General features: G+C 41.2%; 1 protein-coding gene across 1 annotated transcript in view; it reads left to right on the top strand.

Annotated features, from left to right (window-relative positions):
• The window catches only part of mdga2a (MAM domain containing glycosylphosphatidylinositol anchor 2a), a 1,018,846-nt gene that overhangs the window by 395,711 nt on the left and 607,293 nt on the right, over positions 1–15,842 (top strand). The window contains exon 4 of the mRNA XM_072270903.1: positions 6,911–7,107. Coding sequence (XP_072127004.1) covers positions 6,911–7,107 — 197 coding nt within the window. The remainder of the gene's footprint in view (positions 1–6,910; positions 7,108–15,842) is intronic.

Below are 15,842 nucleotides of genomic sequence, written 5' to 3'. Positions count from 1 at the left end.
TTTGGAGGGAGGTGTTACATACTTCATGGATATCTTGTGACTGTCTTATGAGGATGATGTAATGGTCCTGCAGAGGTCATATGATGTAATGTTCCCACCAGTGAGGTCACATGATGACTTGTTCTCAACAGGTATATAGAAGGGAGACCCCTGGTAACACAGTCAGTTTTCAGTCTAGTTTCATGTTAGATACTCTGTTTTGCTGCGTATTCGGCTGATGACGCAGTTTTGTTCTAAAGTGGAGTTTTACTTTCTATTGTAAGTAGTATTGGAGAGTGAAGTCCTTACCAAAATACAGGAATTCACCAAGTCGAGTAAAGCTGATATCATTTAGCGATTTTGGAGAAGATCGACCTTTATTGAATCTTCGTTCAAGTAAAAGTGATCTGCAACTGAGATATCCCCTGCTAAAGTAGGAAGGATAGTGCAGTGTCCATTCACCAGAGGAAAAGGTCAGTTCCTTTAAACCGTTTTATTTCCATCGTCGTGAATCCTGCGGACAAGGCGGGTTTTGGCTGGAATCATCAGTAACGACATGTCTTCGAGGAATTCTTTACTTCAGGAAAGTCTCTCCTAATTGACTGTATAAATCTCTTGGACTTTCGAATTTACCATTCTAAGAACTGTGTTTGAATTTACCACTTTAAGAACTGTTTTTGCATTTACTCTTTTAAGAACTGTTCCAGAGTTGCCGTATAGCAGTTAACTTCTGGTTAAGTTAGTCGTTTAAATACATTTTGCTATTTTTGAGCAAAGTTTAATAAATGTTTGTTGTTTTTATAAAACCTGACTCAATTGATATTCATTGTTGCTGGTCACGTGACATTGCTCAACAGTCCAGACAATGCTGAGACTAGCCTCTTAGTCACATTGTAGATGGCGCTGGCAATCAGGAAGTAAATAAGACAAAAATGGAGCTTCAAAATGCAGCATTTGTGTCGCAACTGCAGTTTTGCATTGTTGCATGTTTGATTTGATGGCTGTAATATAGATAAGGCCAGACAATGAAAAAATGGGTAGCATTTAATGCTATCACTATCAAAATGCAAAGAACCTTGATGGACATGAAGCTTAAGAGTCTTGATCAGCATAAACTCCAGGATACTATTAGTATACTGGGTAATTTATCTCTTGAGTTGATTTTGACAACAGCTTAGTTGTATGGGTATTAAACTGTCAGTGTACTCAATAAATTCAAAGTGCTGAAAACAATGAAAGGTTCATTGTTATTATGTCTTTATTGCACATTTAGCAAGAAATAAGTTTTAACTAATTCCATGGCAATTTAATAATAAGCAACAGTACCTTTAGTACAATTTGTGAAGATTGCGCTGGAATCAACCCAGTTCATAAGTGCCATTACAAAGAAGGCACAGCATTATAACTTACATAAATGTCATTACAAAGAAGGTGTAGCAACGTCTCTACTTTCTCAGATGTTTGGGAAGATTCAGAATATCATCTAAAACTCTGAAAAACTTCTATATTTGTGCAGTAGAGGCTGTTTGCATCGCGGCCTGGTATGAAAACCCCAATACCCTTGAATGGAAAATCCTACAAAAAGAAATGGATACAGCTCAGTCTATCACAGGTAAAATAGTCCCCGCTATTGTGCATATCTACAATGAACACTTCCACAGGAAAGCAACATCTATCATCAAGGATGCCCCCCATCCAGCCACGCTGTCTTGTTGCTGTTGCCATCAGCAAGAAGGTACAGGAGCCTCAGGACTCACACCATTAGGATCAGGAACAGTAATTACCCCTCAACCATCAGACTCTTGAACCAGTGGGGATAATATCATGCAACTTCACTCACCCCAACACTGAGCTGTTCCCATAACCTATGGACTCACTTTCAAGGACTCTGCACCTCATGTTCTCGATATGTAATGCTAATTTATTATTATTTTTTTTTGCTTTTGTATTTGCAACATTTGTTGTTTTTTGTCTATGTTGTGTGTGGTTTTTCATTGATTCCATTGAGGTTCTTTGTATCTACTATGATTAATCCACAAGAAAATGAATCTTGGAGTAGTGTATGGTGTACATTGACAATAAATTTGAAGTTGAACTTTGACCTTTGATTGTGAATGGAATGGAAGGAATTGAGTACCTCAGCACAATGTTCTTGAGCTAACCCTCTTCATTTGCTTTATTAGTAACCATCTTTTCATCAGAAGTCAGAACAGGGCTCTCCGCTAATGCATGTACAGTACTCAGCACAGGACTTATCTCCTCGGCTGTTGAAATAGTCCATGCTAACGTGTGGCAACATCTAGCTAGCTTTCAGATTTAGGCTGGCAAGTTGAAAGATAAGCTGAGATAGTGGTCAAATGCACAAGATTGTATGTTGTGACATTCAAAATTAAAAATAAATCATGGTAATACTTGCAAGGTCCTGTTGGGCCTTACCTGTAATATTGTGGCACAGTTCTGAATGCTACACAATAGGAAGTAGATCAAGGCCCCAGAAAGAGCATTAAGGAAGTTTAACAGGAGAACAGCTGTGATGTGGGGAGAGAATGGAGAATTGGGATTAGCCTTCATAAGAGGAACTGTAATCATGGAAATTTTGACAAAATATATAGGCAGCTACTTTCTTTAGCAATTGGCTCAGAAACTCAAGGTCTTTGATTTTGAATGACTGGTAAAAGAAATAGGAGATGTTATGTTTTGTAACTTGAAAACATTAAACTAATTCAAAGGAATACACGGGAGTCTGAAATGTGGGTCTAGATTCGAGTTTACTTTTAAGTGAGGTGTCCACGTATCATGTTTTAGCATGTTGATGTATACAATTCAGATATTTATGCATATAACCCATAATGAATTATTGAAGTGAACAAGAATGCACACATTCACACATATCCACACATATACAAGATTACTCAAATTTACTTGCGTATTAAATAAACAACAGGAGTTTGATGAGAAATGTCTCCATGTTTTCGGGTTATTCTGATCTGGAATACATTATCAGAAAGTGTAGAGAAATCATCAACCTTAAAAAAGATAATGAAGAGAACGTAATGAAAGAGAACCAAGTTGCAGAGTTGCTTGAGAAAGACAACAATATGAAATTCTAACAAAAAGATATCTTTCAGAGTGGGTGAAGGCAAGAGAGGCAATTAGACCTTTTGTGCTTTAAGTTTCTATGATTAGAAGCACCAAATAACATAATACAATGCGTATAATGTGTACATCTTGGTGGTTAATGTGCTGGGTCAGAAACCTAGAGCTCTGCGCTCATGATCTAGAAACTGAGTTGAAATCCCGCAACAAACACGAGAGATTCTGCAGGTGCTGGACATTGTGAGCAGTGCACACAGAATGCTGGGGAAACCTAGCAACTCAGGCGTAGACTATGGAGGGGAATTTCTCATCAAAGCTCACGAAGGGTCTTGACCCAAAGCATTGACTGTTCATTCCTCTCCATAAATGCTGCCCAACTTGCTGAGTTCGGCAGCATTTTGTACATGTTGCTCGAATCCCACAATGGCGCTATAGCAGAGCTATTGGGAAAGAAAAATATTAATGATGTATCTATTTATGCATTCACAATCATTCAAGACCCCAGTCCCTGAAGGATAAGAACTCCCAGTGTTCTAAAGTTGCAGCAATACCATGTTCAGTGTTATGTTCAATATTTGGAGCTATTGTTCAAATTTAAAAGTTATAGTTCAAACTCTAAGTCACTATTTTAGATAAGTAGATGCATGGGAGAGGTATGGTTCAGGTGCAGGTCAGTGGGATTAGGCAGAATAATGGTTCAGCACAGACTAGATGGGCTGAAGGGCCTGTTTCTGTGCTGTAGTGTTTTATGTCTCTATTTTCAACTTGTGTTTGAGAATCTTTAGGTTGCTATCTGAGGGATTATTACTCAATAGCATATTTATTTAAGGAATTGATGATAAAAATCTCTGAATTAATATTCACAGAAGCATTTTAGCGATCCAATTTAGATTGTGTAGATTTCTTTGCAGAATGAAATTGGGAAGACAAGACCTTTCATATGTGTGAACAACGAAGGAATGATGATACATAATTCTAAAACTAGTTTATGAATAGTCCAGCATCTACTTCTCGATTAGATAAAGTAGAAAGATACAGGAGGCCAACATTATCAGAAGTTAATGAAATGATAGAATGAGGTGATGAAGAAATTGGAACTTAAAAATAAAATGTGTTTTGTTTCAAACACATGTAAAACTGATGTAGTGACACAGCAATGTAAGATTAGTCATTCATCTTATTTCTAAAATTGATATTTCAAATCAATCTAACTGTAATGTAATATTTAATTGATAGATATGCACTGAAAACTTTCCCCCTGTGTATACCTCAAGAAGCTTTTCAGGGGAATCAAGAAGCTTTATTCAATTCAAACTAGAGATTTGAGTTATTTTTATGACTTTATTGTATTTTTATAATTTATAGTTTTATTAATACATTACAATCAATTTATCCATATTTAAGGTTAGAATTTCTTCTATGGCTGACTACTTTTAAAAACAATCTGAAATGTCGATTGTATGCTTTCCATTGATGCTGCCTGGCCTGCTGAGTTCCTCCAGCATTTTGTATTGAGTCAATCATGTTTTGACTTAGTAATTGCCAGTCTATTTTTCTAAGCATGTTTTTCTCATCTTTTGTAAGTGTCATATTTATTTTTGATGTACAGTCACTTTCCATAAGATTTTAATTGCATTTTTTAAAACACGGAACCTGATGCCCAGGATGTATTAGGAAATAAATAAGACATTCAATTATAAAGCAATTTTTGATATGTTTCTGCTATTATTTTCTTAAATATCTGAAGTGTAGCATAAGCAAACCAATTGGGGGATGATATAATAAGTAAAAACTTTTTTTTAAACTCAAAGATTTCTTCTTTCATTTAACGTTGCAATATTATGAGTTCCAATTTCAATCATCAATCACCAATGTTTTGATAGATCAGTGAAACTTAAGGTTAAGCAATAAAAAGGTTATTGCCTTACAATAGTTGTTCAGCTCATGTTGAAACCCTGTTACTAGCACAGCCTGGCTGCAGTCTATTTTCCAGAATTGCAATGAGCTTCTTGTCTAGATACTGCTGACCAAAACATGCTTGGACTGTCTGCCTTACATTGTGCAAGAATACGATATAAAGGATCACAAATTATTACATAGGAAAGTGATGGTGCTTCATCTTCCAGCAGCATGAAACATTGCAGTTAAATGAGGTGCAACCTGACCAAGGATTTGTAATTATACTTCTCACAATAGGCTGTGCCAGATCGAAGTGAAACCTGTGATTCCTGTGTAATGAGGTGAACACTCATCCCTTTAGCATGCTACTTCATTATTGGAAGAAGACAGTATTCTATTTTTAATATACTGTACTGTCATGAGTATTGTGCATTAGCCATCAGTCTAAACTGACTTGCAATGACTTTGATATACAGGTATTGACCAATTACTAAGTGTTTCAGATGCAAGTTCTTGTTTGCTAACTCTGCAATTATTATCTGCTTCCTTTGTTAGTTAGACATGCTGAAAGTTACTCAAAGTCTTTCATCAATTATAATCAGCAATACATTTTAATTTGAAATGTAATGATTGCAAACAAGGCTGAAAAAACAATTCTAGTCCTTACGAATGCAATGGTGATGTTATTCTTCAGTAAAAAGCTTGAATTAGATGTCTTATGTCATATTTTTCTCCTTTATTCTGATTTTGTCTGCCCTTTCAGCCTAACCAGAGCATTTAAAATTATTTTTAAAATTGTTATCGACTTCATTTTTCACGCTTTTCAAAAACCAGCTACCAGCAGAGAGATTTGAAGTAATCACTCCCTCCTCTCTTTTGTTTTGGCTGAAGTAAATTGTCATCACTTGAATGAGAACGTATAATTTAAGTCTCTAATGTTTTCCAAATCCTCTATTTGAGTTCTTCTGTGTTTACAATCACACTACAATCTGTTGTTCCCATAAATTGCATCTTTATTACCCTGATGTTGGCTTGGATTCAGTGTTGGATCTGCAGTCAGGAATCAAAAAGCATAGGTTTTAGTGACTGCAGTCAATTTAATGGTGGGACCTGATAAACCTTTTTGGAACCAGTGTGGTGACCATTTCCTGCCATCCCGAGAGACTGTCTGGATGCAGAAGAGGTTGACATTCACCACCAGCTAATGTTAATAGATTTTAGTGAGGGCAGGTCTGGGGAGCACATCAAGAGGGCATCAGATCATTTAGAAGTCTGATCATTAGCAGTACTAACAGGCTTTCTGGCTGAGCCAATGGGAAGTATGCCTGCTATTGGATTTTAAACTATTGCATACAACACTCCTCATCTCTTTTTTTAGTTATTAAGTTCCCTGAGGTCCAAGATATTCAACTGCTAGGATCAGAAAGAGTAACCGAGAGAACAAAATCCAAGATCTTGCTAGTGAGAGAGAGCCTGTCCTCTCATCTGTTTTAAGGCATAAAATTCTGCACAAAATATCCAGATTATACTGTTTTATATGTGTACACTCATGTTAGAAGGCATCGTATTTTGTTTGTACCATCATAGTTTGAATTTTGCCAGTAGCATTCTAGTAGGATACAAAATGGCAAATTTGATCAGAAAGGCAATGGAGTACCTGATACAACATTGATGCATCTTGGACATTCTTTCATAGCTACAAGATTCAGGAAACTACTGTTATCTGGGAATGGATTAGTGTGAATTAGTACAAATCCTCTTGTCTATTCGCATGAATCATCCTGATGAATATATAAAGAAGTTGTGGAAGATTAAAATCAATTGCACATCAAAATTCTCTACCTTTGAAATCAAGACTATTACCTAAGATTTCAATTTCACTTCCAATATTAGAAATGGTTGATATTAAATTTCAGTTTTTGTTTGTCTTTTCTAGATTTGGACGACCCTGTGCTGACAGTACATCAGAGTATAGGTGAAGCAAAGGAACAGTTTTACTTTGAGAGGACTGTGTTCCTTCGGTGTTCAGTCAATTCAAATCCACCCGTCCGATACAGTTGGCGCCGTGGAAGGGAAATTCTGTCACAAGGATCAGACAAAGGGGTTGAAATCTATGAGCCATTTTTTACCCAGGTACATTTTAAAATTTTACTTCTGTGACCAAAGTATTTGAATATTCTTTCACTAGTAATGCTGTGGTGGACATAATATTCCAATTGAAACTAGTGGCTGATAGACAGTCTATTAAATCTCCACCAAAACTACCTTAGTATTTCATTCTGGGTCTCTAGACCTGGAGTTCCCAGCCCAGAGTCCATGGACATTTTTCTTAATGGTATTAGTTGATGGCATACAAAAGGTTGGAACTCCTGCTCTAGACAATTGTCTGTTATTAGCTGTCCCACAGTAACTTCTTAACAGTTTAATCATATGAAACAATTGTAAAATATAGTGTCATGGTGCAAAGCAACAGCAAATTACGTTTCTACAGCAGCGTTGCACAGTTTCTGCACACTTTTCTATGAGTCAGAAAGCGGCGAGTTTAAACGGCATTTCATTTACCTGGGTGCAAAATTCTCAGCAGACAGTCCAGTGCGGTGCTGAATGGGTGAGAAAGACGAGACATGTAACTAAATCTCTATTTGTGCTTAAATGTAGATGATTCATAAAGAATTTTGATAGACAAGGAGTCCGTTCAGACCATTGTGCATGTTCTGGATGGAAAGAGATGTTTCCTAACCTGTTCCTACCTTCCAGCACTAGGGCCAAGGACCTACAGGTTACAGTTTTCAAGTACACATCTATATCCTGTTTAAGTATGATGGAAGTTTCTCTTTCTATTTTGCTTTTAGACAATGAGTACGAATTCCTTACCATCCTTTGGATGGAAGATGTTTTTCCTCATCTGCCTTTTAATCCTTCCAATAAATTCAAGCTATACTCTTGATTTTGTCCATTCTGTTAAAACTCTTCTTATTTACTCCTTCCAAACTCCTTCCTGGCATTATTTTAAAGATGAAAATATATCCAGGGCAGTGTTTCGCCATCAGACAGCAATGCATAAAAAATAAATGTTCTTCTATCTACTGAACAGAGCTTACTCCTATTTGTATAAGCAGGGCAGCGCTGTGAAGATCCGTGTTTTTTTGATTTCTCAAGTGCCATCATTACTGTACAGCCCTCACTGCAGGGGGAAAAGTCCCATTCAATGCAGATTGGTATTTCCATTGTATCCTGGATAATGGACTACCTGACTGGCATACCACAGTCTGTGCAGCTTCAGAGCTGTGTGTCAGACATGGCTATAAGCAGCACTGTTGCCCCATAGGGAACTGTACTGGCTCCTTTCCTGTTTATCCTGTACACCTTGGACTTCAGATACAATGCAGAGTCATGTCGTCTGCAGAAATTCTCTGATGACTCAGCAATAGCTGGGTGTTTAAAGGGAGGACGGGAGGATGAATACAGGGCCCTGGTGGAGGACTTTCTCAAATAGTGAAAGCTAAATCATCTGCAGCTCAGCATTAGTGAGACAAAGGATATGAAGATGGACCTTAGGAAAACTAAGTTTGCACTGCTCCCTGTTACTATTGATGGTGAGGACCTACAAGTACATGGAGTGCACCTGGATGACAGATATGAGTGGAGCACCAACACAGAGGCTGTGTACAAGAAGGGCCAGAGTTGCCTCTACTTCATAAGAAGACCGAGGTCCTTTGGAGTATACAGGCCTCTCCTTCACATGTTCTACCAGTCTGTTGTCACCCGTACAGTCTTCTGTGTGGTGGTGTGCTGGGGCAATGGCATCAACATGGGTGATGCCAACAGACTCAATAAACTGATTAGAAAGATGGGTTCTGTTATAAGAGTCAAACTGGACACACTGGAGGCTGTGGTAGAACAAAGGACCCTACAGAAATTCCTGACAATTCTGGAGAATGCTTTTCACCCTCTGCATGCCAAATTGGCTGGACAGATTAGCAACTTTTAATAATGGACTAAGACAACTGCACTGCGCCAAAGAGCGCTATATGAGGTCATGCTTACCCTCGGCCATTAGGCTCTATAATACGTTAATCTATAGATGGGAAGTGATAACCCCTCCTGTTAGACTGTTTGTGGTAACTTATTTTTTATTCTTTCTACTTCTCTACTAATATTTATATCTGTGCACTTGTAATGCTACTGTGTCACTGTAATTTCCTTTGGGATCAATAAAGTATCTATCTATCTATCATAATTCCTTTTGTTGGGGCTTCTTGTGCATAATTTAGCTGCCACATCTCCTACATGGCTGTAATGAGTACATTACAAAACCTGTTCCATTGGCTGAACAGCATTCAAAGATGGCTTAAGTAAATCTATTTATTCATTTATTCAGATACAATGTGGAATATGCCCTTCCAGCCCTTCGAGCCATGCCACCTGGCAAATCCCCCCGTTTAATCCATGGGACTATTTACAGCGACCAATTAACCTTTCAACCGGTACGTCTTTAGACTGTGGGAGGAAACCAGAGCAGCCTGAGGAAACCCATGTGGTCATGAGGAGAACATGCAAACTCCTTACAGGCAGTGGCAGGAATTGAACCTGGGTTGCTGGTACTGTAAAGTGTTGAGCTAGCCACTAGTCTGCTGTGCCACCCCACAGTATGAAACAAAAGGCTCTACCAAATCTAAATCTTTCTATTTGTCCTGATAAAAAAAAACAAAGCACAATCTAAATACTGCAACATTGCTTGTGCAATGAAAATTAAATATCTTAGTGTACTAATTTTGTTTCATTTAGCTTTAATTCTATAAAAGGCAAATACTGAAGATCTCATTATTTTCTATTAAGAGTTAGCTTCCAGTTAAAAATGTCTAAATACTGATTGAAGGGTTATTCTCCTCAAAGGTGGATTTCACTCATTTGCAGATTTCTCTCTTCCTTAAAAACACCGTGGCATCAACAACGCAGATTTATTTACCATCTGCAAAGTGACTCAGTGATCCACAAGTAAAGCATTCTTATTGACCTGTGACTTATCCACTTAGTTATGCATTGGGGAATAGATCAGATTGTGTTTATGGTGAACATGGCAGGATAGATGAGAAATACCCAGTGCTTTTTTATTTTTTCTAACCTGTGTTCAACTCACGACTGTATTCATTTTATTAATCAGCTTGTCCATTTCATAAAAATGGGACTGAAGAGAGGCTTATTGTTGCGTGACAAATTATGTGTTATAATCTGCCCTTGATTGTGGGGAATAAATTGTGAGGGTATTCACTATAAACCTATTATTATGGCTTTCATGGTATCGGTTACTCATCTGGGTTTCAGATTTCATTGATTCAAAGGAAGGTCCCAGCACTATAATTTAGTTTAAAAATTGCAGCATTCCACAACAACCAGCATTGCAGCTCCTCAAACCTGCTCCAGCTGTCAGCTTTACACTTCGACTTGCAATTTAGAAAAAAAACATCTGCACCCAGAAGTCATTTTGCCTTCCAAATTTAATTTGTAGTTCAGTCTGTGAAGTTGTGCTTACAGTAGAATAAATAATATGGCAAATTGGATTAACGTATAATTACATCTTTTGTTTTGATAGTCAAATTAACATTTAAAAATACAGAACCCTTAGTGTTATGAATTCAATATTTGAATTAAAAAATTACCTGCAACCACTCGGCCAGGCCGCAGAGAAAATGATTTGGCAATTAAACACAAGTTTACAAACCTTTATAATATTATATAATATTGCAAGGATTTTAGTCTGAATATTACTTTTTGTTATTTGTTCTATAAAATTAGATCCTGATTGGATGGTTCTGAGAATGAGATACTCTGATTTCACAGTTTAATGTTTTACTGATTTCTGAGCATTTTTCTATTTTAGAATGACAGCAACATAACTTTTCTAATTCTAATAGTCCTCAAGTGATAACGAGGTGAGGGGAAAAAAAAACAAAACTAAAAGATTTTATTTTACAACAGAAGTTTTAGGTTTAAGTTTTATTTTTATTGGATGTAATTGAGTTGGTTAGAGGATTTTGAACTAGAATTTTGGATATCACCTGAAATATAATCGTTAACTGTTGTGTACATACATCTATTGATGCTTCTGGACACATCTTCAGTGATGTTCCTGGAATCATCGGGTGTTTCGGGTCTTTCAACATCATGCAACCTCCTCCAGGTGACCCAGCCGGGGCTGATCAGAACCCAGCTTGTGTCCAGATGGCTAGCTACTTATGACTCCATGGCTCCCCTCTTTTGAGCCACAGCCATCTTGAGGCCCTCTCTGCCGCATCGGTGGTACTGCAGATGGCTCTCCTCTTCCTCTCTCCCTCGATGCCCAAAATGCGAAGGCTCTAACTAAAGAATGGGCTATGAATCCCCTACAACCAGCCTCCACTGGGAGACACCTCGCTCTCCATCCAGCCTGCTGACAGTTGCTGACCAGTCCTGCGTACTTGGAGAGCTTCCTTTCAAAGGCCTCCTCCAAGCTATCTTCCCATGGGACTGTCAGCTCCAGCAGCACCACTTGCTTAGTAGACTCAGACACCAGGACAATGTCTGGTCACAGGGTGGTGGCTGCGATATGGTTGGGGAACTTCAGCTGCCCTTCGAGGTCCACCAACAGCTGCCAGTCTGTTGCAGAGGTCAGAATGCCTGCAGATGTTCTTTTGGCAGGTATTGGCTGCTCCCCAGCTCTGACAAAGGCAATGGTCTGCTTGGAGGGTCGGGACCACTTCGCCCACTCAACTCCTGCGCTGATGGCTTCAGCGATGGTCTTCAGGACCTGATCATGCGATCATGCCTCCACCTGTACCGTCCCTCACCAAGTGTCCTTGCACAGCCGCTGAGGATGTGCTCCAGGGTTCCTTGCTTGGAGCACAGTGGGCACGCAGATGACTCTGCCTTGCCCCATGTGTGCAGGTTTGATGGGCTTGGAAGCACATCGTACACTGCTGGATGAGAAATTGGATGCGGTGTGGTTCGGCTTTCCAAAGATCAGCCCAGGTCACTTTCCTCTCAACCGCATTCTCCCATCTTGTCCAAGCTCCCTGTTGCTTCATTCCCACCGCCTTGCAGGCTCTCGTCTCCTCCACTACTGCTCTCACCTCCTCCTGAACTAGACAATGCCTTTCCTTCCCTCTGGTGTCCATTTGGGGAGTTGGAAAGGATCCTCGCCTAGCTCAGCCTTGTGTGACCACTCCCACCAGCCTCCTGTGACGCAGCCTCGCCTCTGCCTCCTGAATAGCTTCTTCTGCCCTCCACTTCCTGCCAGTACTTACTTGGATCCCTGCTCTAGCCACCTTCGGGTCACTTGAGTCCCTATACTGTAGCACTTCTCTGGCTCTTGTTACCTTGAATTCTTCCTCCAAGGATTTGAAGGGCAGTTGCAGTTTGTTGTGGTGTCCATAGAGAGCGATGCTGCTCAGGCTCTTTGGCAGCCCCAGCCATCTCCTGACGTGGTTGCTAACCCTCCTCTCTAAGGTTTCGACTGTCGAGATCGGAACTGCATAGACGAGGAGGGGCCATAGGTTTCTGGGAAGAATGCCATGCTGATACACCCAGGCTTTAAACTTCCCAGGTAGGCCAGACTTGTCCACAGATTTCAGCCAGCCATCCAACTCGGTGCAGGTTGCCTGAATGGATGTCGTATCCCTTAAAGAGCTGTCAAAAACTTTGCCTAAGCTCTTGACTGGCTTTTCTGTGATGGTTGGGACAGCTGTGCCTGTGATGCTGAACCGGAACTTGTTCTCCACCTTCCCTTTCCTCAGCACCATCGAGCTTGATTTGGCAGGTTTGAAACGCATCCGGGCCCACTCCACCAGCTTTTCGAGCCCTTGCAGAATCCCCTGGCAGCCTGGGACTGATTCTGTGGTGACTATGAGGTCATCCGTGAATGCCCTGATAGGTGGTTGCCGTTGAGCGGAATTCATTCTGGGCCCTCTGGACTCTGGTTCAGCAGACTTAGTGAGCATGTTCATGGCCGGGGAGAACAGTGTCACTGAGATAGTGCACCCTGTGATGATGCCGATCTCCACCTTGTGCCAGGTTGATGTAAATGCTCCTGAAGAGAAGTTGCTGTAATAATCAGCGATAAGGTCTCTGATTCTGCTGGGGGGCATGATATTTGGTCAGTGTGAGCTGCACCAGCTTGTGCGGAATGGAGCCATATGCATTTGCCAGGTCGAGCCACAACACTGACAGGTTGCCCTTGTTCTCTCTGGCCTCCTTGATGAGCTGTGTCACCACACCGATGTGCTCCAGACAGTCTGGCATCCCTGAAATGCCACCCTTCTGGACTGATGTATCAATATAGGTGTTCTTTGCTAGGTAGGTGCACAACCGGTTGGAAACTGCACTGAAGAAGATCTTCACCTCGACACACAGCAGGGAGATGATGTGAAATCATCTGGGTGGCATTTTCCTCCTTCGGGATCCACACCCCTTCAGCCACTCTCCACTGCTCTGGGATCTTCCCCCTTCTCCAGAAGATTCTCAGGATCTTCCACAGACGCAGCAGGAGTTTGGGGCAGTTCTTGTACACTTTGTACGAGGTGTTGCTTGGTCCTGGAGCCGAGCTTGCCCTTGCTTTGCAGACGACCTCTCTGACTTCCTTTAGTTGCAGCTCTGACACGTTGAACTGCACATCCGGTTCAGGTGGGTCTATTGGGATGTTGCACTCTCCCAACTCCTGCTCTCTTTCAGGATCGTTATATATCTTCTTCAGATGTTGGTCTATGTCTTCCTGTGAACAGGCCAGTTTCCCACTGCGCTTCTCCCCCAGCAACTCCTTGGTGAACTTGAAGGGGTTAGCGATAAAGGCAGCACGTTTTCGAGCCCTTTCACGACGCCGCCTCCGATGCCACTCTGCCCGGCGGAGGACCCTGATCTTCTTTCGTAGTATGCACATCAGCTGGGCCAAGCCAATCGCTCCTCTTCTCCTGCCTCCTTGTATTGGGACTTCAGTGCTTTCATCTCCTGCCTGATGTTGTGGATCCTCAGTGCTCTTTGGTTCTTCGAGTAAGATGTTTTGGAGCCTTCCTTCTCCTCTTCTCCGAACCGTTCAGCTGCGATACTAACATTAATTGTTGTCATGACTTGCAGCTTCCTAACAACCCCTCCCTTCGCCGTTGCCTCCAGAATTTGGTTAATATCTTCATCAAACTGCTTCCACAGTGAAGTCATGTTAGCTGCAGGCCATTTGATCCACCTCCTGCTAGACTTCATGTTCGAGGGATTAGTTTGCAACACTTGGAGGTTCTGGGCACTATGGGGTGACTCTGGGCCTGGCCCCTCCTTCGTCTCACCAGGTTGGACACCTGCGCGTTGTGCTGCTCCTGCTCCCGCCAAACACTTCATCCTCGCTTGTTGGATCTTCAAGCCGCGATCGTTCTTGCAGATTTTGCCACATGCACACTGGTTCCTCATCGTCGTTTGTTCATTGCCTGGGTATGATGTCGTTGTGTCCATCCGACTGGGGTGCTCATCCTCCCCCCGCCTCTCGGGCACCCCTGGGGGTTTCTTTTCCTTAGATTCTTTGTGGCTTTTGTGGGGGTCCTCCTCTCAGAGGACGCAGATTGGGTTGCCAGCCCGTTCTGCCCTGGTTGCCATCTCTCCGGGCTGTCACTGACTCTCCAGTTGTCACCACTCTTTTCGTGGTTGTCACCCAGTCTTTCCTGGTTGTCACTGATTAACTCAGGGTGTAAGCTGTGTACATACATCTATTGATGCTTCTGGACACATCCTCAGTGATGTTCCTGGAATCATCGGGTGTTTCGGGTCTTTCAACATCATACAACCTCATACAACCTCCTCCAGGTGACCCGGCCGGGGCTGATCAGACCCCAGCTTGTGTCCAGATGGCTAGCTACTTATGACTCCATGGCTCCCCTCTTAACACTCACCCTTTCCTCTTATCAGTTATTTGATCTCAGACTGTGATTTCTTAAGGTGCTGAGGTTTTTTTAGGATCAGGAGTAGGCCATTCAGACCTTTTTGACTCCATTACCAGTTAGATACCATTCATATCTCTGACCATGGTCTCAAACCCACTTTTCTCTCTGCTGCCCAGATTCCTTATTTCCCAATAGTTCAAAAGTGCATCCCACTTAACTGTGATCCGTGCTTCAGAACTGTGGTAGAGAATTCTTAGGATGCAAAATCCCAAGACAAGAAAGACATCCGCAGCTCCCTCGTCCCCCACATTCTAAAACTGCTTATTCAGCTTCCTTGTTTGAGATAGCCTCATTAACTCAAGGAGGGGCGTCATCCTCTCAGCATCCATCCAGCCAATCGTACTCAGAGCCTTATGTTTCAAAAGATTACCTCTCCTCCTCCTATTCAGGCCTGACCTGTTCCCAAAACAACCCTCTCATTCTAGGAATCAACAGTGTGAATCTTCTCAAAACTATCTCTAATGCATGTAAGTTCATAAATAAACATGGTGAATCTGTATGTAGTGGTCCAATGCCTTTTCTAGTTGTAGCAAAACTTCCCCTTTAAAGACTGTTGGTGTATCCTTTTATCTATTAGTGAATCCGTCTATACTCATGACTGCTGAAATTCCTTTGATAAAGGTGCACCCGCTGTACTGTTGGAAAGGGAATTCCAGAATTTTGATCCAGCAATAATAGAGGAATAGGGATATATTGTAAGGTGAGTGTGATGTGCAAATTGGAAGGTGGCAAGGGTAAGTGGTGGTGCTTCTGTACATCTGCAGCCCTTGCAATTGGAGTTAGAGGTTTTGAGTTTGAGAAGTACTATCAGAATAGCCCGGGTAAATAACTAGAGTGCATTTTCTAAATACTGCAGCTCTGTGCAATGGTGATCTTCAAAAGCCTACTAAACTTTGTCAAACACTTTCTTTT

This window comes from Mobula birostris, chromosome 1, assembly GCF_030028105.1.
Source record: "Mobula birostris isolate sMobBir1 chromosome 1, sMobBir1.hap1, whole genome shotgun sequence".
In the NCBI taxonomy this organism is placed as follows: domain Eukaryota; kingdom Metazoa; phylum Chordata; class Chondrichthyes; order Myliobatiformes; family Myliobatidae; genus Mobula; species Mobula birostris.
Note: the sequence above shows the minus strand (reverse complement) of the source record. Positions and strands in the feature narration are given on the sequence as shown.